General features: G+C 40.9%; 2 protein-coding genes and 1 long non-coding RNA gene across 3 annotated transcripts in view; 1 reads left to right on the forward strand and 2 right to left on the reverse strand.

Annotated features, from left to right (window-relative positions):
- Positions 1 to 3946: 3946 nt before the first annotated feature.
- On the reverse strand, positions 3947 to 14849 carry LOC110520278 (ELL-associated factor 2). The gene is made up of 6 exons (XM_021597465.3): positions 14461 to 14849; positions 13928 to 14022; positions 13704 to 13840; positions 13337 to 13509; positions 12767 to 13036; positions 3947 to 5544 (listed from the first exon to the last, which is right to left on the reverse strand). Exons 1-6 carry the CDS (start codon positions 14561 to 14563, stop codon positions 5495 to 5497), a joined length of 828 nt encoding a protein of 275 aa, XP_021453140.1. The 5' UTR covers positions 14564 to 14849; the 3' UTR covers positions 3947 to 5494.
- Positions 14850 to 16879: 2030 nt separating this feature from the next.
- Positions 16880 to 20105, reverse strand: LOC118963713 (uncharacterized). Its single transcript, XR_005050883.2, has 3 exons — positions 19870 to 20105; positions 18169 to 18231; positions 16880 to 17839 (listed from the first exon to the last, which is right to left on the reverse strand). It is a non-coding gene; the product is annotated as an uncharacterized LOC118963713 (long non-coding RNA).
- Positions 19297 to 23977, forward strand: part of arhgef49 (Rho guanine nucleotide exchange factor 49) — a 72912-nt gene continuing 68231 nt past the window's right edge. The window contains exon 1 of the mRNA XM_021597468.3: positions 19297 to 19584. The gene's annotated coding sequence lies outside the window, so the exon portion shown is untranslated. The remainder of the gene's footprint in view (positions 19585 to 23977) is intronic.

A 23977-nucleotide genomic window follows, 5' to 3' on the forward strand; every position in this document is an offset into this window, starting at 1 on the left:
AGCGGTACCGGAGTGCCAAGTCTAGGACAAAAAGGCTTCTCAACAGTTTTTACCCCCAAGCCATAAGACTCCTGAACATCTAACCAAATGGTTACCCAGACTATTTGCATTGTGTGCCCCCTCCAACCCCTCTTTTACGCTGCTGCTACCCTCTGTTTATCTTATACGCATAGTCACTTTAACTATACATTCATGTACATACTACTTAAATGGCCCGACCAACCAGTGCTCCCGCACATTGGCTAACCGGGCTATCTGCATTGTGTCCCACCACCCGCCAACCACTCTTTTTATGCTTCTGCTACTCTCTGTTCATCATATATGCATAGTCACTTTAATGATACCTACATGTACATACTTCCTCAATACGCCTGACTAACAGGTGTCTGTATATAGCATTGCTACTCTTTTTTCAAAAGTATTTTTACTGTTGTTTTATTCCTTTACTTACCTACACACACACACACACACACACACACACACACACACACACACACACACACACACACACACACACACACACAGCTTCCTTTTTTTCCCGCACCATTGGTTAGAACCTGTAAGTAAGCATTTAAATTGTTGTACTCGGCGCACGTGACAAATAAACTTTGATTTGATTTGAATTAAATGTTTCGCTGCCAGACAAGGCTCTGCTGATATCCAGGTGTAGCTGTGGTAAGGATTCACACCATGGTGCTGAAAGGAATGCTCCGCTGTTGGGACAGCTTTACGTAGGCCCTAACAGTTTGTGGGCCCCGTTTTTCACCTTTATAGTGGAAGTTATGTATTGTTTAGTGTTGTGGTTTTGCTGGCATGCATCTAAAAAAATGGTTGAGTTTGCCCCAACAAGATTTACATGCTAAAATCGCCACTGCTTGTGAGACTTGATTTTCATCTGTGTAAGCATATCTGTCCTTTATATCAGAGTGCTGATTTTTGCAGATTATGTGCTTTCTGTTCTGTGTCTAAACCAATCAGATTCCCGGAAATCATAGGTTGTGCAGGCCGGGCACAAAGCACATTAACTAGCAAAACGCTCACCGCTCCACTGTCCTCCGGTAAATATATACTGAACAAAAATATAAACGCAACATGTAAAGTGTTGGACTCATGTTTCCTGCTCTGAAGAAAAAGATCCCAGAAATGTTCCATATGCACAAAAAGCACATTTCTCTCAGATGTTGTGAACAAATTTGTTTAGATCGCTATTAGTGAGCATTTTTAATTTGCCAAGATAATTCATCCACCTGACAGGTGTGGAATATCAAGAAGCTGATTAAACAGCATTATCATTACACTGGTGCACCTTGTGCTGAGGACAATAAAAAGCCAGTCTAAAATGAGCAGTTTTGTCACACAGCACAATGCCACAGATGGCTCAACATTTGAGGGAGCATACAATTGGCATGTTGACTGCATGAATGTCCACCAGAGCTGTTGCCAAAGAATTTAATGTTAATTTCCCAACCATAAGCAGACTCCAACGTCATTTTAGAGAATTTGGCCATACGACCAACAGGCCTCACAGCTGCAGACCACGTGTAACCACGCCAGCCCAGGACTTCTGTATCCGGCTTCTTCACCTGCGAGATTAGCTGAGACCATCCCCCATGACAGCTGATGAAAGTGTGGGTTTGCACATCCAAATTATTTCTGCACAAACTGTCAGAAAACGTCCCAGAGAAGCTCATCTGCGTGCTTGATTTGACTGCAGTTTGGGTCGTAACCGAATTCAGTGGGCCAATGCTCACCTTTGATTGCCAGAACTGTACTCTTACAGGATTAATCCCAGTTTCAACTGTACCAGGCAGATGGCAGTCAGCGTGTATGGCATTGTGTGGATGAGCGGTTTGCTGATTTCAACATTGTGAACAGAGTGCCCCATGGTGGCAGTGGGGTTATTGTAAGGGAAGCCATACACAACGGTAAGCAAACATAATTGTGTTTTATACAATGGCAATTTAAATGCACAGAGATACCGTGACAAGATCCTGAGGCCCATTGTCATGCCATTCATCTGCCGCCATCACCTCATGATGCACGGTCCCATGTCGCAAGGATCTGAACAACACAAACATGAAAATGTCCCAGTTCTTTCATGGCCTGCATACTCACCAGACATGTCACCCATTGAGTATGTTTGGGATGCTCTGGATCGACATGTACGACAACATGTTTCATTTCCCACCAATATTCAGCAACTTCGCACAGCCATCGAAGAGGAGTGGGACAAGATTCAGGCCCCAATCAACAGCCTGATCAACTCAATGTGAAGGAGATGTGGCATTCTGCATGATGCAAATGGTGGTCACACCAGATACTGACTGGTTTTCTGATTCACAGACCTACCTTTATTTTTTCTTCAGGTATCTGTGACCAACAGATGCATATCTGTACTCCTAGTCATGTGAAATCCATAGATTAGGGCCTAATTAATGTATTCCCTTATATCAACTGTAACTATATTTATATAGCAAACCTGACAACACATCACTCCTGACATACAGAAGCAAGAACCCTTTACAGAAATGTATGTGAAGAAAACAAGATTTCTCAGTCTGCTCAACTGAGCTAATGATAACCACCGCAGCTACATAGGTTACAGCCAATGTGCTCTGTCCTTCTTGCCTGGGTTAACATAGTGGTAATGTAATGTAGCCTATGTATAGCCCATTTATTTGTGTTTGGATCAAATGTGAATGTGATCAAATTTGGTTAAATTCTACCTATTGTATCTCTGTGTTTACATGTCTATATTTCCAAGATGTATGAAGATATAATAGAAATTCATATGATTTATATGTTTAAGGTAATGTTAAGATAATGACTAAAAGTATTCTACCCTGTCACTGTATAATGGAGTGAAATGTATTTGAATCATAAGACTAGAATTCTTATGATTGTGTGTGTATATGACAGGTTAAGACTTTTAGAAGGACAGGTTAAGGACAGGTTAAGACCATTTAGAAGTATAGGCGAGACAGTGTGCCTAAGAAAATACTGAGAACAATTCAACTGTTTGACCCGACCAGGCTAAAACTCAGAGAAACTTATAATAGGACAGGGAGTACTTCTCAAGGTTTCTCTAATCTCGGGGGAATGGAACTGTCGGCTGGGTAGTGATACACAGTGGTGAGAACTATGGGGAAAAGATACAACTCACCTACTGTTCGTGTGTATGTATGTGCGTAGGATATCTACTGTTTGTGTGGAAGTATGTGCGTAAGTAAGGAGCAAGGTATAAAATGGATGTCTTTGTATAATGGACTTCAGAACGTTCTCGTGAATAAACTGTACTAACCTTTAGCTGAGTCTTTGCCTAATTATTATTAAACCCATGGTCTTACAAACCTCAGGGATTGGTCAAAGCTATTGATTGTTAGTTATCATTGGAATTGAAAATTATTGTGACAATACCCTAATGATGTTTGTTTGTGTATATAGGGCAGACAACTGACTACTTGTATTCCACATTTTAGCAATGTCAGAGCTTGCAATATTGGGTTAAATTAGTTTGTGGCCCACCCCAAGCCAGACATTATTCTGTACTTTTAGAGTTTAGGGGGTATGTCCCAATATCTATCAATTTAACCACTTTTGCAGTAAAATAGTTTTACACAAACATCCGTTTCATAAACGGGAGACAGAGATGTGAAAAAAACATGGTTGTTTTGTTCTACCTTGGGTAGGGGTATCTAAAAAAGATGGGGCCTTGCCAAATGTATCCCTCTGATAGCAAATCACAATATGTTTCTATATTTGGTAACATTTCAATTTACATCTAGGAATATCACTGGCAGAATTTCTAATTTGCAAAGTTTTTTTAACTATATTAGTATTAAACAGCATCTGGGGTCCCCCCCCCCCCAACTTGAGTAAGAGAATAGTGCATAACGAAGTATTCCAACATATAATAAGATAAATAAAAGAGACCTAACACAAACGCTGACAAACAATAACGTTTTATTTATCGAAAATGAAAAAAGTCAAAATAGCTACTTATTCATGACCACCTACTGAATCCAAAATTCTTCCAACATATTACTATTATTATTACAATTTCTCATTATTTATCCAGTCAGAGGCTGTTTCCTCACTCTCTGCCCTTCTTTCCCAGTTGCCCGAGTTTGTTATGAGAGGTCATGGTTGTTACATCCCAATAATCTCTCCTTTCTCCTGAAGTGTGCACTCATTCACAACTCCCCACAAATATAAAGTCATTGGATTGGTGGAGGCATGGGCAAGGTAGAGATTCCATTTGCCAGTGATTTCCTTTCGAATCCATGAAGGGAAGTGAACAAGTGCACACTTCGGGAGAAAGGAGAGATTGCGACGCACCATATGTTCTAACATAAAACACAAATTTCCTGTTTACAGAGATGGTGCAGTAGCAAGATACGAGATATGACCTGGGCTCTTTCTCAGAAGTCTTTCCTGGATTCCTCACGTGTCTCATGAATTCCTTGACGAATCACCTCTTTCTTAATATTCAAATGGATAAGATCCAAGCTTAATACCCTCAAGCCTTCTTCTCCAATGCATTTTTTAGAACGAGTCGATGAATCAAATCAGCAAAGCACTTTTGGAGACTCACCCCTGTAACAATAGCAACAGAAGAGATCGTAGTGAACGGAAAAGCAGTTCTAATTACAGGCACTAGGAGTTTACCTACACCGCCATTGCTCTGACGCCCATAGAATATAATAAGCTGTTGGTCTTTGAGTAAATATGTTAAATATAAATAATCATAAGTCAGATTCAAGTATTGAAGGTTTAAAGCTACAAAGCCAAGTAATCTTTCAAATACATTAAGTAGCAACACTGAGCAAAATCTAAGTTGTGTGTACCCCACACTAGGCTAAATCAATCCATTTCAAGTAGTGCAATAGTTTCCTCAAATACCCCCCACCTTGATATGTTGCTTGGCCAAATATATTAAACAAAAAAAGTAACTTGAAGATAATTCCTAATAAACTAAATGATGACTGCTTCAACCTATTCCCTATATTTTAAGAGTAATTATTTCACAGCAGAAAGGCTAAGTACTACAACTAATAAAACACTGACGCTATCCTTGATAACAGCAGTACCTTGTCTGTTCGAATCAGGAGTATGGTTCCCAGTTCACTTTGGCCAACTAGTAAATACTAAACTGTACAGTGAAAATAATCCAGTTCAAATGTGTAGATAAGAGAATTGATCACAACTATTGGCCCATGTCTGTCAAAAAGGCACTAACAGACAGACAAGTCAGACTATTGATAGAATTAAGACACATTAAAACTGAAATGCTGGTGGGGTGCTGAGCGGTGTTGCTTCCGGAGGTGTAGGGGTGCAGTCTTGTTTGGCATTAAGAAGATCACATCCATATTCCATCTTCTTATTCCACTTCTGTTGTAACTGTAAAGGACGCCCATCCATCTGGAGGTCAGTGCAGCTGTCCACAGACTGACCTCTTGAACACACCCACAGCATTATAGTGGTCACTCACTGGTCAGTCATCGTCACTTTCACTGCCCGACTCACTTAATTGCAGGTCATTCTCTGCAAAAAGGTGGAAGTGGGAAAGTTATAAATCCATAGAGTTCAAGTGGTGCATTTAACATCAACACCCCCATACCATGACACAATATAGAGAATTGGAAAAACACACTTCTAGCCTGACTAGGTTCTGTATAGGTCTTACACGTACAGTATAGCCTACATTAGGGTTGGGCGATATTACGGTATAAATCGTAAATCAACCATGTTTGACAGACATTGTCAATGGCGATGACATCATGATGTGTCAGACAATAGTACAGACGTGGCCAAAAGTTGAGAATGACACAAATATTAATTTCCAAAGTTTGCTTCTTCAGTGTCTTTAGATATTTTTGTCAGATGTTACTATGGAATACTGAAGTATAATTACAAGCATTTCATACGTGTCAAAGGCTTTTATTGACGAATACATAAAGTTGACGCAAAGAGTCAATATTTGCAGTGTTGATCCCCCGATCCCGCAGCTGAATCAACTTTAGGACACGGTCCTGGCGCTTGCTGGACTTTCTTGGGCGCCCTGAAGCCTTCTTCACAAGAATAGAACCGCTCTCCTTGAAGTTCTTGATGATCCAATAAATGGTTGATTTAGGTGCAATCTTACTGGCAGCAATATCCAATAGCCTGTGAAGCCCTTTTTGTGCAAAGCAATGATAATGGCACGCGTTTCCTCACAGGTAACCATATTTGACAGAGGAAGAACAATGATTCCAAGCACCACCCTCCTTTTGAAGTTTCCAGTCTGTTATTCGAACTCAATCAGCATGACAGAGTGATCGCCAGCCTTGTCCTCACAAACACTCACACCTGTGTTAACAAAAGATTCACTAACATGATGTCAGCTGGTCCTTTTGTGACAGGGCTGAAATGCAGTGGAAATATTTTTTGGGGGAGTCAGTTCATTTGCATGGCAAAGAGGAACTTTGCAATTAATTGCAATTCATCTGATCACTCTTCATAACATTCTGGAGTATATGCAAATTGCCATCATACAAACTGAGGCAGACTTTGTGAAAATGTATATTTGTGTCATTCAAAACTTTTGGCTACTGTTCAAAAGTTTGGGGTCACTTAGCTTTTCTTTAAAAAATAAGGACATTTCTTTTTTTTGTCCATTAAAATAACATCAAAATGATCAGAAATGCAGTGTAGACATTAATGTTGTAAATGACTATTGTAGCTGGAAACGGCAGAATTTGTATGTAATATCTACACAGGCATACAGAAGCCCATTATCAGCAACCATCACTCATGTGTTCCAATGGCATGTTGTGTTAGCTAATCCAAGTTTATCATTTTAAAAGGCTAATTGATCATTAGAAAACCCTTTTGCAATTATGTTAGCACAGATGAAAAAGGTTGTGCTGATTAAAGAACCAATAAAACTGGCCTTTAGACTAGTTGAGTATCTGGAGCGTCAGCATTTGTGGGATTACAGGTTCAAAATGGCCAGAAACAAAGTACTTTCTTCTGAAACTCACCAGTCTATTCTTGTTCTGAGAAATTAAGGCGAGAAATGCGAGAAATTGCCAAGAAACTGAATATCTCATGTAATGCTGTGTCCTACTCCCATCACAGAACAGCGCAAACTGGTGTCTACATTAGTGTCAAGTTTGAGAAACAAACGCCTCACAAGACCTCAACTGGCAGCTTCATTAAATAGTATACACAAAACACCAGTCGCAAAGTCAACAATGAAGAAGCGACTCCGGGATGCTGGCCTTCTAGGCAGAGTTAAAAAGAAAAAGCCCTATCAGGCACTGGAAAGAGAAACTCTGCCTCGAAGGCCAGCATCCTAGAGTCGCCTCTTCACTGTTGACATTGCGACTGGTGTTTTGCGGGTACTATTTAATGAAGCTACCAGTTGAGGACTTGTGAGACGTAGACGTTCACAACATAGACATTTACAACATTAACAATGTCTACACTTTGTTTCTGATCAATTTGATGTTATTTAAAAAATTGACAACATTTTTGCTTTTCTTTCTAAAACTAGGAAATGACCCCAAACTTTTGAACGGTAGTGTATACACACACGTAAAAAGTTAACACACCTACTCATTCAAAGGTTCTCTTTATTTTTACTATTTTCTACATCATAGAATAATAGTGAAGCCATCAAAACTATGAAATAACACCTATGGAATAATTTAACCAAAAGTGTTACACAAATCAAAATATATTTAACATGCTGACCAGACGTCGCGTGGGCCGCAAAATAAATTTAGAAATCCATGTTATTCAATTATTGCACCCACACTGCTCGCACACGCCAACGAGTGTCTGCGATGCCAAGGGCTAAAATATAACTCCTTTCTATTTCTGACGCAGATCGCGCTGAAAGTCCTGCCTCTCCCATCTCCTCAGTGGTTTATAGAAGCAGGTACCCACGTGCCATCTCCTCATTGGTTATACCCACGTGGGTATAAGACTAAGACTAAATGTTTTGCCGGTTGTCGTGGTAAAAGTGTAGATGCCAATCACCATATAAATTCAAAGATGAAAAAGCCTGGAAGGAGGAGAGATGACTTGAAACGATTCGGTTGGCCGTTTCGTGTGTGGATTAATTGTCGGAGTGGAAGACCTTGTGCATTTCAGGTAAAATAACAACTCAATGTTTATATCCCAGGACAAATTAGCTAGCAACAGCAAGCTAGCTAAATAGGACAAATTAGCTAGCGAGTGCAAGCTAACTAGCTAAATTGACATACATGTTTAATGCTTTTCAACCTGTCCCCAAATTAATGTCATTGGTTCAGAGTTTTTAAAATATTTTAACCTGCGTGTCGTGATCGCGTTTGATGTAGGGGGACAAAATACATTTATGCACGATGGTACACGCGCGCAGCCGGTCTGGGTTCCGTGTAAGAATCTTCAAAGTAGCCACCCTTTGCCTTGCCAGATTCACACACATGGCATTCTCTCAATCAGCTTCATGAGGAATGCTTTTCCAACAGTCTTGAAGGAGTTCCCACATATGCTGAGCACTTGTTGGCTGCTTTTCCTTCACTCTGCGGTCCAACTTATCCCAAACCATCTCAATTAGGTTGAGGTCGGGTGATTGTGGAGGCCAGGTAATTTGATGCAGCACTCCATCACTCTCCTTGGTCAATTAGCCCTTACAGTTTTTGGTTGTCATTGTCCTGTTGAAAAACAAATGATAGTGGGAATAAGCCCAAACCAGATGGGATGGCGTATCGCTGCAGAATGCTGTGGTAGCCATGCCGGTTAAGTGTGCCTTGAATTCTAAATAAATCACAGTGTCACCAGCAAAGCACCCCCACACCACCTTCTCCATGCTTCACGGTAGAAACCACACAGGCAGAGGTCGTCCAATCACCTACTCTGCAGTTGGAACCCAAAATCTCAAATTTGGACAAAAAAAAAAAAAGAAAAAAAAAGAAGAGAGATTTCCACCGGTCTAATGTTCATTGCTCGCGTTTTTGGCCCAAGCAAGTCTTCTTATTATTGGTGTAATTTAGTAGTGGTTTCTTTGCAACAATTTGATCATGAAGGCCTGATTCACAGTCTCCTCTGAACAGTTGATGTTGAGATGTGTCTGTTACTTGAACTCTGTGAAGCATTTATTTGGGCTGCAATTTCTGAGGCTGGTAACTCTAATGAACTTATCCTCTGCAGAAGAGGTAAGTCTGGGTCTTCCTTTCCTGTGGTGCTCCTCATGAGAGCCAGTTTCATCAGGGCACTTGATGGTTTTTGCAACTGCACTTGAAGAAACTTTCAAAGTTCTTGAAATTTTCCGGATTGACTGACCTTCATGTCTTAAAAAGTAATGATGGACTGTCATTTCTCTTTGCTTATTTGAGCTGTTCTTGCCATATCATGGACTTGGTATTTTACCAAATAGGGCTATCTTCTGTATACCACCCCTACCTTGTCACTACACAACTGATTGTCTCAAATGCATTAAGGAAAGAAATTCAACAAATTCACTTTTAACTGAAATGCATTCCAGGTGCATGAAACTTGAGAAAATGCAGAGTGTGCAACGTTGTCATCAAGGCAAAAGGTGGCTACTTTGAAAAATCTTACATATATTTTATTTGTTTAACACTTTTTTGGTTACTACATGATTACATGTGTTATTTCATAGTTTTGAAGTCTTCATTATTATTCTACAATGTAGAAGATTGTAAAATAAAGAAAATCCCTTGAATGAGTAGGTGTATATATATATATATATATTATTTTTTTTACAGACATGCCAAATTACCTACCTACTCCAATTTGCCATAGCCTTTTTCAATAAATATGTGGTAGGTAGGTAGACTTAGCCTACTATTCACATAATGCAAGAGTAGGTCTACAATGTATATTGTAGATGCAGCGCAGCGTGCCAAAAGCTGAGCAAAATGTCATGATCAACTTTCAAATGAATCTAGGAGGCCAGTAACAGAGTTCGATCTCAGAAAGTTGTTGTTGGTGAATAGCCTACATAAAAAACATGATATGGTAATAATGAGAAAGAGAGAACCAACAATTGCCATATAGAATAATCAAATGGGAAGTTAAAAGAAACCTTAATTTTCTGGCCTCCAACTGACCAAAGCTTCAGGAAAAACAAATTGTGTGCAGCCGGAAACACCATGCAAACCAATGAAGTAAACGTTACCGTTACAAGTTAAACTTAGAAATTAATATTTCTGTTATTGTGGAAGTGTTTATTCGCGTCCTTGAATTGCGCAACTGGCATTACATAAGCTCCAAAAGCAGCACTTTCGGTAAGCAGGAACAAAAAAAAAGAAGAAATGTCCCCTATAAAAAGACTAACACACCTTTGGATAGGCTACACATTACTAAATAAACAAGTGTTAAATTACCCCAAAAAATGACACTCCAAATAAGTATTTTAAGGCACAGAACATTTTGGCCTAGGATGCATGTGTGAATACAGGCTTTGAAAATTAAACAAATAAAAAGTGCAATGAAGAACCATTGACTATTTTTCCTGTCATTATATATTAGCTGACAATGTTCTGGCAAGGAACACAAGCATGTTCACCTTTTCTAGCTTTAATAGACTGCGGAGCAGGGTAACAATATTGCCTGCCGTTGGCCTACTGAAAACACATTCAGACAGAACGCTTTTTGCAAGCGAAGTTGGCCAAGAGCAGAAAGCGACCATCATTCCCTCTCCACCAAGCCAGAGGGTCATCATCTCCTCTGATTACATCTTTGACTACAGTGGCTTGTGAAAGTATTCACCCCCTTGGCATTTTTTATATTTTGTTGCCTTACAACCTGGAATTCAAATAGATTTTTTGGGGGGTTTGTTTCATTTTATTTACACAACATGCCTACCACTTTGAAGATGCAAAATATTTTTTCTTGTGAAACAAATAAGAAATCAGACAAAAACAAAAACAGAAAACTTGAGCGTGCATAACTATTCATCCCCCCAAAGTCAATACTTTGTAGAGCCACCTTTTGCAGCAATTACAGCTGCAAGTCTCTTGGGGTATGTAAGCTTGGCACATCTAGCCACTGGGATTTTTGCCCATTCGTCAAGGCAAAACTGCTCCAGCTCCTTCAAGTTGGATGGGCTCTGCTGGTGTACAGAAATATTTAAGTCATACCACAGATTTTCAATTGGATTGAGGTCTGGGCTTTGACTAGGCCATTCCAAGACATTTAAATGTTTCCCCTTAAAACACTTGAGTGTTGCTTTAGCAGTATGCTTAGGGTCATTGTCCTGCTGGAAGGTGAACCTCCGTCCCAGTCTCAAATCTCTAGAAGACAAACAGGTTTCCCCTCAAGAATTCCCCTGTATTTAGCACCATCCATCATTCCTTCAATTCTGACAAGTTCCCCAGTCCCTGCCAATGAAAAACATCCCTGCTGTGCCACCACCATGCTTCACTGTGGGGATAGGGTTCTCGGGGTGATGAGAGGTGTTGGGTTTGCGCCAGACAGTGTTTTTTTGATAGCCAAAAAGCTCAATTTTAGTCTCATCTGACCAGAGTACCTTCTTCCATATGTTTGGGGAGTCTCCCACATGCCCTTTGGCGAACACCAAACGTGTTTGCTTATTTATTTCTTTAAGCAATGGCTTTTTTTCTGGCAACTATTCCGTAAAGCCCAGCTCTGTGGAGTGTACGGCTTAAAGTGGTCCTATGGACAGATACTCTTGCACCAGATACTTGCACCAGATCTTATTTAGGGGCTTCATAGCAAAGGGGGTGAATACATATGCACGCACCACTTTTCCATTTGGAATGTTTTTTTCATTTCACTTCACCAATAAAAATCTGTTTAAAATACAGGTTGCAATGCAACAAAATAGGAAAAATTCCAAGGGGGACGAATACTTTTGCAAGGCACTGTAGGTAGGATGTGAGTTCTGCGCTGGCCCGCTGTTGTGCACTTAGTGTGACTGTTTGCTTAGCTCTCCCAAGAAGACTGCCCATTGATTTGTTCTATTGTGAACATGACCAATTGATCTCAGTCAAAATTGTCCGAAATCACCATTGAAAGGGTTTCGTATCGCACTGTAGGCCTACAATGTTTAGTTCCAAATCACCATTCAAAGTTATCAGTACCACATACAACCATTTGATTGGTTTATATTTATCAAATGTATTTGCACACAAGAAAATACAATATTGGTAAGATGATTTCCACATCGAAGTCTAATGATTAGACTCTAAATCGGGTGATTTGTGCATGACAGAGGCTTCATTACAGATAATTTACTGCGTTGCTAGGCAACACAACTACACGCTCCCCCAGCCCTGGGAAAAATAAATAAATAGACAATACAATCGTATATCAACAATGTTTGGACAGGTCGATGAGACGATGTGTGATTCCAGACATCGCCCAACCCTAGCCTACATCCACAGTAATGCAAAAATAAATTCTGATATGGCAATGCAAATATAAAAATGGTTCTATACAAGTATTTAAAAGCTGCGATGTGTAACTTTTTGGGCGACCAACCAAACTCTCATTGAAAGCAAGTCTAAGATGCTATGCTTCCTGTTCTTAAGTTGCTTTTACTTTCTGTTTTGTACACCAGCTTCAAACAGCTGAAAATACAATCTTTTTGGTTATTTAAATTATATTTCAGAGCGGTTTAGATGGTATAATGATTCTTGTTTTGTCACAAAGTGAAATTAAGTGAACTATTAGAGTTTTACAGGAGAGGAGACTGACACAGAAAGTAAGTGAGAGCGAGAGAGACAGGAAGATATAGGGATGAACTTACTTAGTGTGCTCAATAGGTGTCCTCCACTGCGAGTTGGTGATGGTGGGGAGGTGGTGGTGGTGACAGTGGTGAGGACAGGCATGCCCTGGTGGGGTGGTGGCCCTGTGGGGGGACCCCCAGGGGGTCTAGGGGGAGGGGGGTGCCGGGACTCGTCCTCAGCGTCACTACCGCTGGAACTGTCCCCACTACTGGAGGATGAGGAGCTGTGGGAGTCTGAGGACGAGTCCCCACTACTCATCTGGTCCATGACCCGCGCCTCTGCCATTAGCTCTGTAGCGCGCACACACACACACACACACACACACACACACACACAAATTGATATGACCATGGACTAGAATTTGTACAAATATACAGAACAAAAATATAAAACCCAACATGCAACAATTTCAAAGATTTCACTGGTCAGGTCATATCAGGAAATCAGTCAATTGAAATAAATAAATGATGTCCTAATCTATGGATATCACACTTGTCCCCAGCACAAATGTCAAATTACTGGAATATTTTATTAGATGGTTTGAGAGAAGGATAGCTTTTACACATGATGCTCTACTTGTGGTTACATACCTCTCTCAATGTCATCCATGGGGGAGGCAGGGGACATATTCTCTTTGGGAGGAGAGCTCTTGGAGCCTGCTGGGGTCTTGCTGCTGCTACCATTACCACTAGTCTTCATCTGCTGGCTCAGACGACTGGTCTGCTGCTCTATACGAGACTGGATCTTACTGCTGCCTTCAGCCCTGACAACAAACAAACGATTATAGTTAACAACTAAATATGTAATGCAAATCAGAATGACAAGATAATCTAGATAGGAAGCAGTTCAAAATGGGGAGTTAGTGTCCAATAAGAAATGCTTATTGTTTCTCCATTGCAAAAATGTTTTGCTACAGTTTGCCCAAATAAACAAGTTGACCGTAGTCTGTCCACCCACCTGGTCTTCTTGACAGCAATGTTGCTGTTGAGTTTCTCCAGACGGTACTCTCCAGTATCGTGGTTTACGATGAGAATACATTCCTTCATATAAGGCCTCTTGGATCCTTTGAAGACTGTTACAGGGGCAGTGGATCCCTATGTTAAAGCGGAAAATCAAGGTAATCAGTTGATCACTGGATATAGAGATTAAAGGAGGGGATAATTTATGTGCTTAATTCTTACCTCCAGATTGGGCAGTGTGATAGTAACTAGTTCTCCCTTTCCCACCTCCAGCTCCCCCACACAGGCGGTGTCAATGGAGGCTGGTTTAAAGTCATCTGGATCAAAGAGATAAGAACAGTCTGAGCTCCAAACTACTGAATTACACAGCAAAGCATATGGGCAGACTGAAGGCTACGCACAAAAACATCATTGGTTTGGTCCATTCTGATAAAATGAAGTTGAAGTTACCATTGTTCATCAACAGATGGAGCCACAAGGCCACCACTATTGTTGTAGCTACTCAAACGAATCAATGGATGCCAGAAGCAAGTGCGGCTAGCCAAAAGCCCAATTAAAAGTACAAACATGTAATAGAACGGTTTAAACTAAGGACTCTAAATGGACCACTAGATCACTTTTAATAAAGTGACATCGATTTAGACGAAGTAGCTAGCTATTTAATTTGAATCATACATTTTGGGGATTAACGTTAACTAGCTAGCTAATAGTATCATAGCAAGCTAGCTAGCAAGTATGATCAAAATGCCACTTACATCTCACCGTGTGGTAAGCGCCTTTTGGGTGTTTCTCAAATGTTTCGCCTAATTTCAAAACATGTTCGAGATTATCAAAGTTTGAGTATGTTATTCCATTCATATTCTAGTAAAGGTTTCAACCATATGTTAACAAACATTAAACTTTCCACCTCCATTCGATACCATCTATGAGCGAATTATGGACTTCAAGAGATAAAATTCTGCCCTTTCTTCGTTGTGATTGGGCAGACTGGTCTATTTGCGTTTTTTGATTCGTTCAAAGGCTTGTCAATCAACAATTGAATAATTCCAGGCGGAAGTAGTTTCCGTGCTAATGTCACATGACATGGATTTTCATAAAACAGTACAGTACAGTATGAAGATAGACTAAAACTGCTTCTCCAATAGAAATCCCCGATCACGCTTATAAACGATGTCATGGCGACGTTGGCTAGCTAAGCTCATGCGCAGAAACACGTCATCAGTTTGTTCTTATGTCAGAAGATTTTGTTGTGAGTTAGAAGATTTTATTTTAAAATAAACTACTATTAATGTTCATTGGAGAGACTGATATTTTGTTTTATTTTGATCCAAATGATATGGACGGTGATTTAACATTCACAGCTCATTTGTTTATTCTTTATCCATAAAATGAAGTGGGCGGAGAACAAAACCCTCTTCACATTATTGAAGATAGAATTGAAATATTATTTTGAAATGATCAGTAAATGTAAAAACAAAAAAGCAATACGCACCATAAAACTTTAATACAAATTGAAAATGTATCTTGACATGTAATACTGTTAGTTTTATGTACTATTTTTTGTATATTTCTGTTTTTGTGTTTGTTTTATTCATAATAATAAAAAATAAAAAAGTCTAACGGTCGTCTCGTGCCTAACCGCACATGTGCAGGCCGTCAAATCAAAGACACTCCTTCGATATAAAGTAGATTTTTACGAAAATGAAATGTTTCATATTGTCACTTTCACGACGTTGGAGTAATAACATGTTCAACTACTTAAGACATTGTGTGAAATCTAAGTTGTGCGTTTAGATTTTGAGACAATTCACAACTAATGAAGAATCTTTTACTTCTCTCATTGACTTATCAAACCCCAAACACCGGCCTGGTCTGTTTCGTAAACATTCCCGGGAGTCTCACGATGTTGCGCCTCTGGGTTTTGAAACTCTGTGTTATAACCTTACAAGTGTTTTATATTTATGGAGCTTCTACACTATATATACAAAATATATATACTATATATTCAACATGGCACCGTCATAGGATGCCGCCTTTCCAACAAATCAATTTCGTCAAATTTTTGCCCTGCTAGAGCTGCCCCATCAACTGAAAGTGCTGTTATTGTGAAGTGGAAATGTCTAGGAGCTACACCTGCAAAGTGGTAGGCCACACAAGCTCACAGAACAGGACTGACGAGTGCTGAAGCGTGTAGAGCGTAAAAATCATCTGTCATCGGTTGCAACACTCAATATTGAGTTCCAAACTGCCTTTGGCAGCAAGGTCAGCACAAGAACTGTTGATAGGAAGCTTCATGAAATGGGTTTTCTTGACCGAGCAGTTGCACACAAGCCTAAGATCACCATGCACAATGCCAAGCGTCAGCTGGACTGGTGTAAAGCTTGCCGCCATTGGACTCTGGAGCAGTGGACACACATTCTCTGGAGTGATGAATCACGCTTCACCATCTGGCAGTCCGACAGACTAAACTGGGTTTGGCGAATTCCTGGAGAACGCTACCTGCCCCAATGCATAGTGCCAACTGTAAAGTTTGGTGGAGGAGGAATAATGGTCTGGGACTTTTTTTCATGGTTCGGGCTAGGCCCCTTAGTTCCAGTGATGGGAAATCTTAACGCTACAGGATACAATGACATTCTAGACAATTTTGTGTTTCCAACTTTGTGGCAACAGTTAGGGGAAGTCCCTTTCCTGTTTCAGCATGAGAATGTCCCTGTGCACAAAGCGAGGTCCATACAGAAATGCTTTGTTGAGATGTGTGTAGAAGAACTTGACTGGCCTGCACAGAGCCCTCACCTCAACCCCATCGAACCCCTTTGGAATGAATTGGAATGCTGACTGCGAGCCAGGCCTAATTGCCTAACATCAGTGCCCAACCTTACTAATGCTCTTGTGGCCGAAAGGAAGCATATCCCCGCAGGAATGTTCCAACATCTATTGGAAAGCTTTTGCAGAAGAGTGGAGGCTATTATAGCAGCAAAAGGGGGACCAACTCCATATTAATGCCCATGATTTTGGAATGAGATGTTTAACGAGCAGGTGTCCAACATACTTTTGGTCATGTAGTGTATATGACAACATCACACAGAACAGAGTGTGATGGAGAGGAGTCGTCGATGGCCTGCTCCAAAGATTTGATGGGCCTATAATAAGTAGACAAACAAACACAGCCAAGGCCCAATTCAGACGTTTTTATATCAATATCAAATCATTTCTGGGTAACAATTAAGTAGGCTACCTCAATGTAATAGATTTCCATTAAAATAGGCAAAATAGCTGTTCAGCAAAAAACTCTAACTGAAAACTTGCTGGCAGAGAGGTTATTTTTGTTATTAGTCTATTAACCAATTTAATAGATGCCATGGAAAGCCAAAACTATTCAAACTTTCTGATTAGAAGGTACTGTGTAGATTGTATTCTCAACCAGCAACTATCAGGAAATAACACTGCACAATGTTTTTCATACTTTTACAGTGTTAGTTTCATCAGCTGTTGTAATATGAAATAAAACACAAAAATAAAACACAAAATAATGTTTTTGACTGCACTGGGCCTTTTACCCTTTTCAACTCTTAGAGCTTTTAATGTTATTAAAGACAACATACAGCATATAGCCAAGTATTTCATAATACAGAACAGCATTGTTTGCATTGTTAAAAAAGAGTTGTGATTCTTAAGACAATGAGAGAGATACAGTAGCCTAGTAGGCCAATACTTTGAACAGCTGGTCTAAGTAATGAATTAGTTACAGTCATTTGCTACTATGACGATGGAATAGCTGAGCCTATGGGGCCGGGCTCTAACCCGAAAGCCTTGTTGTGGTAATAATAAGCTCTTTTCCTTTCCTAATCTGCTAATGAATCCTAATCCTTTAATGCCTGCTATGTCTGTACTTTTGCTGTCTGCATAAACCATAGCCTATGTACCCCATTTAAACAGTAGGCTAGCTAGAGGATCAATTGTAGAGAAAGAGAATGTGAAGATTATGCAAGTCAAGACCACATTCATATGACAACATTGGTCACTGTAACTGTATATGCCCGAATCACCTCAACGAGCTGAAAAGGTTGAAGTGCCAATCCCATCAGCTTCGTCTGGACCATGTTGTTGGAAAATGACGTCAAGTGTGGTGTGTTCCTGTAAATGACAACCAGGTAGAGAGGGAGGGAGGGAGGGAGAGAGACAGAGAGGGAGGGAGGGAGACAGAGAGGTAGGGAGGTAGCGAGACAGAGAGGGAGGGAGGGAGGGAATGAGAGAGACAATTGGCAATATAATGAAAGAGAAAGGATGAGGTGAGGTAGAAGGGTAAAAGGCCTATAGAGTGGAGTGGAGAACACTGAAATGTAAATTAAAGGGGAGGGAAAGAGAGAGAGAGATTCTTTGCTAATTTATGGTGCAAATGTGTACAGTGCAGTACTTTTGGTAGACCCAACCAAAAACTTGGCATAGGCCTACTGCATCTTTACCATATTAGTGTATGGTATCCATGACGAGAGCTCCATCCATGTGAAAGGAAAGCAGTAGGGCTTCTGTCAACATGAAAATCAAATCAAATCAAATCAAATTTTATTTGTCACATACACATGGTTAGCAGATGTTAATGCGAGTGTAGCGAAATGCTTGTGCTTCTAGTTCCGACAATGCAGTAATAACCAACAAGTAATCTAACTAACAATTCCAAAACTACTGTCTTGTAGACAGTGTAAGGGGATAAAGAATATGTACATAAGGATATATGAATGAGTGATGGTACAGAGCAGCATAGGCAAGATACAGTAGATGGTATCGAGTACAGTATATACATATGAGATGAGTATGTAAACAAAGTGGCATAGTTAAAGTGGCTAGTGATACATGTATTACATAAGGATACAGTCGATGATATAGAGTACAGTATATACGTATGCATATGAGATGAATAATGTAGGGTAAGTAACATTATATAAGGTAGCATTGTTTAAAGTGGCTAGTGATATATTTACATCATTTCCCATCAATTCCCATTATTAAAGTGGCTGGAGTTGAGTCAGTGTCAGTGTGTTGGCAGCAGCCACTCAATGTTAGTGGTGGCTGTTTAACAGTCTGATGGCCTTGAGATAGAAGCTGTTTGAATGGAAGGAAACAAAGGCAATCCTATGGTGATATCAGTTGCCAGGGATTGCCCTTGAACTATCCCAGCAGCAATGTTGAACTTTCCCTAATGATATTGATGGGCCACAAAGGAGGATCCTCCATGTGCAGTAAGTTAATAGCCTGGCAGGGAGAGAGAGAATACCCCTGCCCCTTTTTTCACCATAGGCTCCAGTGTCAGGCTGTGTAACAGCATATTGCAGGCTGAGTGGCTGACTTTACAACTAAGATATGTCCATTCATGACCAGGTTTCATCTACTATTACGAGCTGAATGGAGCATAACCTGCTTATAGGCCTGGTGACAATAGTGTCAGTGTAATAAATTAAACAAAGCAACAACACAATGTAACAGTGTGATATACAGTATAACACATTTTTAATTGCCACTGGACATTATCTTAAATGTGTTGGATTTTTGTGTAGCCTATGCAAAATCCCCCCCTCCCCCCGTCCTGTTTCCAAGGAGACTTCGTTAGTGAAGCGTGCTGTATTACAGCGTTATACATTGGGGACACGAGTGTTCCCAAAAAATGCTCGCGCAACAAAGATACAAATATACCTATTATATCTCGTGAATTTGAAGAAGAAAAAATAGAGCGTTAAAACGTCAGCAAATCGATGAAAGCCAAAGCGCAGACAAGCGAGTTTAGCTGCAAGTGACACTGTTGGTCCGGGATTCGGACCATTTGGAATGGAAATCTGCTCGATTCTCTGAGGTGCTACTTTGAAAAGTAGCCTACTACTATACATGTAAGTAGGCCTATCAAATATACATACTTCTTTGGCTGTAGCAATTTTGCAAGATAATGTCCCATGCTGATTACAGTAGCGGTTTTCTATTGAGGGATACGGAACAAAGCGAGCTGTGATTGTAGCTAATGTCGAAGTAAACGATAGGCTTAATATTATATTGTTTTGTGACTGAATGTGTCACCTATTTGGGATGATTTTATTGCGTTATATTATTATTCTATTGTTGGGAGGGCAACAATTATACAGCCGTTATGCATGCACTGTACAGTAGAGTAGTCTCACCTTTCCACTCATTAGTGCTCATTCCGAAAAAAGGTGACAACAGGAACAGTTTGCCTTTGTCCATGCCAAGATGAGAGTATAGGGCTCCATGGGCTGCTGACCAGTAGCTCTGTCTTGAAAATTGTTATCAGATGAGTATAATTTGACTGGGGAGCTGTAGGACCATTTATAGGCTACTTTAATCGGTCTGTGTGGTCTCAGTGTTGTGTCTACGACCTATCTATCTCGTAAAACCCTGTCTAGGTGAGGGGGCAGTGAGAGCTGCAGGAAAGGTCATCAACAAAGCAATTTATGCTGCATGCGTGCCTGTAAATAACTTAACCGCATTACCTGAATAAAAGGTGTCAGGAATGGAAACAGCTGCCCCACTGAGCTGTAATCTCACCTGGGGAGTTCTGCTTTAGAGCAGGCTGCAGTCTGTCATCAACGGTACCAGGGCCGGTCTTGTGCCGAAAATCTCCCCCCTTCCAGAATCTTCTAATTTCCTTAATTTTGTGGCTGGAGTCAAATACTTTCTGTGTCACACATCAGAGTCAAATACTTCCTATAGAACAAACTTCACGTCAGGATAGGCAACCAAAATTAATAATGTATGTGTGTTATATTAAACATAGAACAGGGAGATTTCGGCACTACACTGTCTCTAGCTTTTTGGGTGCTCATTCACGACTGAGTGATGAGTGACCCATGGCTGCGCCCCTGTCAATTCTTGTGAAATCCATAGATTAGGGCCTAGTCAACAGGTAAAAAGTGGAGTTGCAATTCAACGGCTCAGACACGAGACATATGTGGCAGGGTCTACAGACAATCACGGATTACAAAGGGAAAACCAGCCAAGTCGCTGACACCGACGTCTTGCTCCCAGACAAGCTAAACACCTTTTTTGTCCACTTTGAGGATAACACAGTGCATTCAATGGGGCTCGCTCCCAAGGACTGTGGGCGCTCGTTCTCCGTGGCCGATGTGAGTAAGACATTTAAGCGTGTTAACCCTCTCAAGGCTGTCGGCCCAGACGGCATCCCTAGCCGCATCCTCAGAGCATGCGCAGACCAGCCGGCTGGAGTGTTTACAGACATATTCAATCTCTCCCAACCCAGTGTGCTGTCCCCACTTGCTTCAAGATGTCCACCATTGTTCCTGTACTCAAGAAAGAAAAGGTAACTGAACTAAATTACTATCGCCCCGTAGCATTTATTTATGTCATCATGAAGTGCTTTGAGAGGCTAGTTAAGGATAATATCACCTCAACCTTACCTGACACACTAGATCCACTTCAATTTGCTTACCGCCCCAATAGATTCACAGACCATGCAATCGCCATTCCACTGCACTTTGCCCTATCCCACCTGGACAAGAGGAATACCTAGAATGCTGTTCATTGACTATAGCTCAGCCTTCAACACTATAGTACCCTCCAAGCTCATTATCAAGCTCGGAGCCCAGGGTTTGAACCCCGCCCTGTGCAATTGGGTCCTGGACTTCCTGACGGGCCACCCCCAGGTGGTGAAGGTAGGAAACAACACTTCCACTTCACTGATCCTCACCACAAGTGCCCATCAAGGGTGCGTACTCAGACCCTCCTGTACTCCCATGTTCACCTATGACTGTGTGGCCACACACGCCTCCAACTCAGTCATCAAGTTTGCAGACGACACAACCATAGTAGGCCTGATTACCAACAATGACGAGACAGGTTACAGGGAGGAGCTGAGGGCCCTGGCGGAGTGGTGACAGGAAAATAACCTCAGGAGGCTGAAGAAATTTGGCTTGGCCCCCAAGACCCTCACGAACTTTTACAGATGTACAATTGAGTGTATCCTGTCTGGCTGTATCACCACCTGGTACGGCAACTGCACCGGCAGCAACCGCAGGGCTCTCCAGAGGGTGGTCCGGTCTGCCCAACGCATTACCAGGGGCACACTGCCTGCCCTCGATGATACCTACATTATCCGATGTCACATGAGGACATCAATCACTCGAGCCATGGCCTGTTGACCCCGATATCATTCAGAAGGCGAGGTCAGTACAGGTGCATCAAAGCTGCGACCGAGAGACTAAAAAACAGCTTCTATCTCAAGGCCATCCGACTTTTAAATAGCCATCACTAGCCGGCTACCACCCGGTTACGCAGCCCTGCACCTTAGAAGCTGCTGCCCTATATACATAGACTTGGAATCACTGGTCACTTTAATAATGTTTACATACTGCTTTACTAATTTCATATGTATATACCATATTCTATTCTACTGTATTTTAGTCAATGCCACTCTGACATTGCTCGTCTTAATATTTATATATTTCTTAATTCCATTATTTTACTTTTAGATTTATGTGTATTGTTGTGACTACTGCAATGTTGGAGCTAGGAACACAAGCATTTCGCTACACCCGCAATAACATCTGCTAAATATGTGTGTGTGACCAATAACATTTGATTTGATTTCCTTATATGAACTGTAACTCATAAAAATTGTTGAAATTGTTGCATGTTGCGTTCATATTTTTGTTCAGTATATAATGATATTCAATAGGCTGGGGGGGGGGGGGGTGCCTAAACACCTAAACAAATAGCACTACACCACTCCTCAGGGGCAAAACATTTTAGTGGTCACCCCCCTCTCCTGCAGTTCTGCAAATTTTGTCATTGGGCAGAGAGAAAAAATTAGCAGTTTTACAGCAAATTTATTACAATTCTACCCATTTTTCCATGGGGTGGAGATCAGTTTTAAAGCTAATTTCCTCCACTTCTTTACAACATGACTTATGCCATGTTTATGACATCTAAGTGAGAGACAAAAAAAATCAATGGAGGCCCCCTGGAGGTCAGGGCCCCTGGATATGCGCCCTGCGTGCCAGGTTTGTATTCGGCCATGATTGCTACAAGTTTAGATAGCTGGCTAGACTAACTTACGAATCTAAATTAGTTTATCTGACAAGACTAATTGAGTGACAGTCAGTGACTGACATTTCAAGAGAAAAATAGCTGATGCAGAACCAAGCGGCCTGGTGCCATGAGCGACCGCTTATGTTGCTTATGCTTATGTGCTAAGGCTTAATGTAGGACTAAAGCGTAGTATCATAATTTTGGTAGAGCAGGAGGAGCAGGTGCACTCCAGCCTTTAGGGAGCAGCATGGGTAAATGATGACTAAGCTCCTGGCGTTTCACTGGTTTGATAGGGCCCAAGAGCGGTAGAGGTTTTATAGAGTCAGAAGTACCTTTTTAAAGTTGCAATATGTAACTTTTTGGGCGATCCGAACAAAATCACACAGAAATGTCATTTATAGATCTGTCATTCCTTATTAAAAGCAAGTCTAAGAAGTGGTAGAGCTGTTGTATGTGCTCTATTTTGTCATCAAACTTTGTCATCAAAGTCTGGCATTCTCTGGATGAAATCATGCTGGATTGACCGCATGGCCAATGTTTTCAGACGCTTTAAATCCTTAAACCCAGACTTGGACCACACACCCTCTCCACCAAATAGCAGACAAGGGAAGCAAAATAGAGATTGCTTTGCGATGCTCGCAGTTAGCTACTGATTCCTTCCAAACCACTCATTTTGAATTTGCAATTTGCCAGTAGATTATCGATGTGATTCATGATGATGACTGCTTGTCTAGCTAGCTAGCTTGCTAGCTAAGATATTGAAAGTATGATGTTGACATGAGCTACGGTAGATAAAACGTGATTTGACATTTTGTCTGTGGCCAATGACCTTGAGCCTTCTTGGACGGGCACTTTTACTGTAAATCTATGGCAGCAGCCAAGGGGGCTTGAACTGCCTAGCTTGTAGATTCTGCGGTAACATAGTATCCCCATGAATGGCAGAACACTGAGCCAATCACGGCACAACTAGAGAAGATTTCCAACTCCAACTCCTACGCTCTGTTCTTTTGTTGGCTGCCCCTCATCACAGAAAGTACTGAGCTAGACCTGCATTTTGGAGCTTCCTTACTCAAGAAAGAGACCATGTTTGTATGGGGCTTTATTAACTCAAGGATACATTTTTACATTGTTTGCAAACTGATATGTGACACGAATTAATGCCATAATATAAAAAAGATATATTTATAGTACCAGTCAAAGGTTTGGACACACCTACTCATTCAA

The sequence above is a fragment of the Oncorhynchus mykiss genome, chromosome 3 (genome assembly GCF_057628025.1).
Source record: "Oncorhynchus mykiss isolate SJ-2025 chromosome 3, ASM5762802v1, whole genome shotgun sequence".
In the NCBI taxonomy this organism is placed as follows: domain Eukaryota; kingdom Metazoa; phylum Chordata; class Actinopteri; order Salmoniformes; family Salmonidae; genus Oncorhynchus; species Oncorhynchus mykiss.

Bases quoted from the DNA above. Each gene is read 5' to 3' on its own strand.
- LOC110520278 (XM_021597465.3), bottom strand. From the start codon at position 14,563: ATGAATGGAATAACATACTCAAACTTTGATAATCTCGAACATGTTTTG. The intron at 13,510-13,703 runs GTGGGTGGACAG...GTTTGTTGTCAG, and splicing joins ATTGCTGTCAAGAAGACCAG to GGCTGAAGGCAGCAGTAAGA. The intron at 13,037-13,336 runs GTATGTAACCAC...TGCGCGCTACAG, and splicing joins CATGGATGACATTGAGAGAG to AGCTAATGGCAGAGGCGCGG.